General features: G+C 45.6%; 1 protein-coding gene across 1 annotated transcript; it reads left to right on the forward strand.

The window, feature by feature from the left end:
- Positions 1-263: 263 nt before the first annotated feature.
- On the forward strand, positions 264-1,764 carry LOC104069411 (T-cell activation Rho GTPase-activating protein-like; the record flags this gene model as incomplete). The annotated part of the gene is made up of 2 exons (XM_009581508.1): positions 264-381; positions 587-1,764. Coding segments are annotated over 2 exons (1,296 nt in total), but the record flags the coding sequence as incomplete, so codon positions are not given.
- Positions 1,765-3,514: the final 1,750 nt, after the last annotated feature.

The following is a 3,514-nucleotide window of genomic DNA, read 5'->3' on the forward strand; positions in this document are numbered from 1 at the left end:
AATTAGTCTGCAGCATCAGGCCTCATCCTCCAGAGTGAACTCACCCTCTGACTTTAAGCTAGGAATTTGGCCAAGAAAGGCTGGACCAGATGATCCTTGTGGTCCCTTTCGACCTGGTATTCTATAATTCTATGATTCTATGATTTTGGCAGAAGCCACCCTGCTCTGTGCTGCCCTTCATACAAAGACAGCAGGCAGGAGCAGGAAAGATTGTTTAATGTTTTCAGCCCTTTTGACTGAAATAAACTGTTTTCTGTGTGCAGGTGACAGTGTTGGTGGAGTTCCTCATAAACAACTGCTCAGAAATATTTGGGGAAGACATTGCCTTGTCTGTCTGTGCCTCAGCTGAGGAGTCACCGGAGCACACAGACAGCTCCACAGGTATGAGAACAGACTGGGGATGTCACAGACTGGGGCTGCTGGACCAAATTCTTTAATTTGCTATGGGAATACATCTGTGGAAACACAGAGCGTTGCAGAGGGTTCAAGACACTGTTGCAGTGCTCTTCTACAGGAACTCTTTCCATATAGTTCCCTTTCATCCTCAGATAGTCAGTAAAAACTAACAGGTGCTTTCTCCCCACAGAACACCTATGTGCTGCTCATCAGAATGACTCTGCCTATGACAGCCCAGATCCTGAAGCTGAAGGCAGCCTCCGTACCTCTCAGATGGAGCAGCCCAAAGGGAGGAGCACTAGTGTGAGCAGAAGATATCCCACATGCATCTCTGCCCCTTCACTGACTAATTTCAGAAATGACATCAGCACGATGGACAGGAGGTACTCAGAGCCAGACCTGTCCTTCCAGAACCGCCTTGAAGGCAGGATAAGGAAACAGAAGCTAAACAAAAGTGAGGACAATTTTCCAGTTCAGCAGAAACAGCTAGGGTTGGAGGCACTGGAGAAACGGCTTGCCATCTTACCTTCACAATTATCAACTGACTCTCTACCCAAAACATCCTCCAGTTGCTCTCTGGAGAGCTCTGATGGCTCGGTCTTCACCAGCTCCCCAGTAGTTTCGCCCTCTAGTCCCAAAAAAACCTTTTTAAATAGGCCCCAGTCCTTTTCCACCAAGGCCACCGAAGACTGCAGTACGCCTAGCAGAGAAATCAAAAAGCATTCTATGTCATTCTCTTTTGCAAACCGCAGGAAAACACTAATAAAAACCCAGAGTTGGGGGCCTGGAAAAAACATGGGTTTTTGGAGAGACAGTTTCACAAAGAAAGAAGATCAGTTCTCCTGCAGAGTTGTCCAGGAGAACAACCCTGATGATGACAAACCATTGCCTGTGCCGTATCAGCAAAGGCCACGTTTCAGGTCAGCTGATGAAGTGTTCAGAGAGGTAGACCAGAGGAATCCTGGAAGACCACCCTCTTACGAAGAGGCTACTAAAAACTGCCTGGCCACTAAACTTCCCTCCCACAATCTCACGGTTCAAACGATGAGATTAAAGGTGTCAAACCAGGACGCTTTGCTGCCTCATCCATGCAGCAGCTGTGCACAGGATGCAGCATACACGGCTCTAAGGGATCTACCCAGTGGCAGAGTTTCTGCAGCGAAGGATTCTGATGTGGAAACTGAAACCCTCAGCGTCACTGTGGGAATAAACTCCCGTGTGAGTTTACCTGTGACCCCGGGAGTCTACCGATTGAGAGCCATGTCTGAATCCTGTCAAAAGAACAAACTTAAGTATGTGGCTCCGAGATGCAGCCAGCCAGTTTTTGAGGTAGACCAGATCCAGTATGCTAAGGAATCCTATGTTTAAAAAGCCTATCCCTCCTTTTCGCATGGTACAAAGTAAATATTGTAAAAATAGACATCTTGCTCATCCTTTGTAAGATTTTACTTTCAAGAGACCAAGAATAAGCTAGCTCTGCATGAACTTTTTTTTATCTTGAGGCTCTCCTGAAGTGTCTGTCACCTTGACATGTCACATTCTTTCACCACAAGAGGTGGTGGTGGGGAAGACCTGTGTATTATTATGTAAAAATGTAAGTGAATATGCTGTACATAACCTGTTGTGTGGGAAAACTAGTTAGTAGTTGATAAACAGTGTTGTATTTGTATCCCTGAAAGGACAATTAACAGGTTGGCAGGTCCAAAACCTGTCCCACCTTCCTTTTCTTTTCTGTATGGTCACAGACTCCATGTCATTTGTCACGTGTGTGTGCCAGGCTGATGCAATGCTTTGCTGATTTTCTGCATTAAGAAGTGGGCTGGCAGTTACCCCAACTGAGGAAGAGCTGTTCTGCCATCAAGGCCACTTCAGCACTCTTCCATAAACCCCCTGTACCTGCTGCCATTCCCTCGCCCTGCTTGCTGGTGATGAGAATGATCTGACCACTAACCAGCATTAGTGTTGTATACTGAGCCCGGGTTTAGAGCCACCGAAGCCCTACAAGGTCATTATGGGAATGTATCAAGTAAACCTCATGTGGCCTGAGGTGCTTTTAGTCTAAATAAACTGGACAGGCTAAGCAGAAAGAGTGAGTATCTTCAGGTTTGCTTTTATGAGGGGAAAAAAAACCAAGCAACAAAAACTCCTGTAAGGAAACATTCTGGATTCCAGCTTTAAATAGTTAAAGCTGCAACTCATTTAAAAAAAAAAAAAAAAAAAAGAAAAAAAAGAAAATACCAGGCGGTGTCCTTATAACCTTGTAAAAATGACTGGAAGTGCAATGTGTTTTTACATGTAGGAACTTGTTTTGGTTAGCACTTACCTCCCCTTTTATGGCTCAGCATAGCCTTGAACCAGGAGCAGGGAGACTTCTGTTTTTCTCCTGTGTAACTTCACTACAATAAAACATTTTTCTGCATGAATGCTAAACTGTCCATTGTCTGTCTTTAAAACATCTAGGCCTTATATGTGCTGTACCTACTTTTATACTATTCTACAGGTACTTCGGGTCTGCTTGAATGACATGGCGTATCTACATAGCGGGAAGGAAAGTAATTGACCAGCACGCTCACTACTATTGTTGTTGTAAAAGGCTGCAGGCTAGATTTTGGGAACAAATCCTTCTCTGTCAGGGAAACAAGTTACACTGCCATGTAACAGCAGTTATCAGTGAGGTGGAGAGGGAGCTGCAAAGAGGTGATGCTCTTTGGAGCAGATTAGAAAATAGCACACCAGCATCTCTGGTATGATGTTTTCCAGCTGTAGGTGTTCACAGGACACAGAGCAAGGGGAAGGAGAGTACCTCGCCTGACAGGACAAATGATGTGAGAAGGACCATACTGGTAGGCTGCAACTAGAGAAAATGCCACCTCGCTCAGCCCCCTAAGCAGTGGCACTCTGCTTCCAAGCAAGCTGAATGAGAGGGCTCTGCTGCAAGCTGCAAAAGGCATTTGCCATTTTCTGCAACTCCTGAGTCACAGAATCACAGAATCACAGAATAGCTGAAGCTTGAGATCCTCCTGTCCAAACCCCCTGCTCAAGCACGGGTCAGCTACAGCAGGTTGCCCAGGACCATATCTAGACAGCTCTCACGTATTTCCACAGATGGAGACTCTGC

The sequence above is a fragment of the Fulmarus glacialis genome, unplaced genomic scaffold (assembly GCF_000690835.1).
Source record: "Fulmarus glacialis isolate BGI_N327 unplaced genomic scaffold, ASM69083v1 Scaffold2120, whole genome shotgun sequence".
Lineage (NCBI taxonomy): Eukaryota > Metazoa > Chordata > Aves > Procellariiformes > Procellariidae > Fulmarus > Fulmarus glacialis.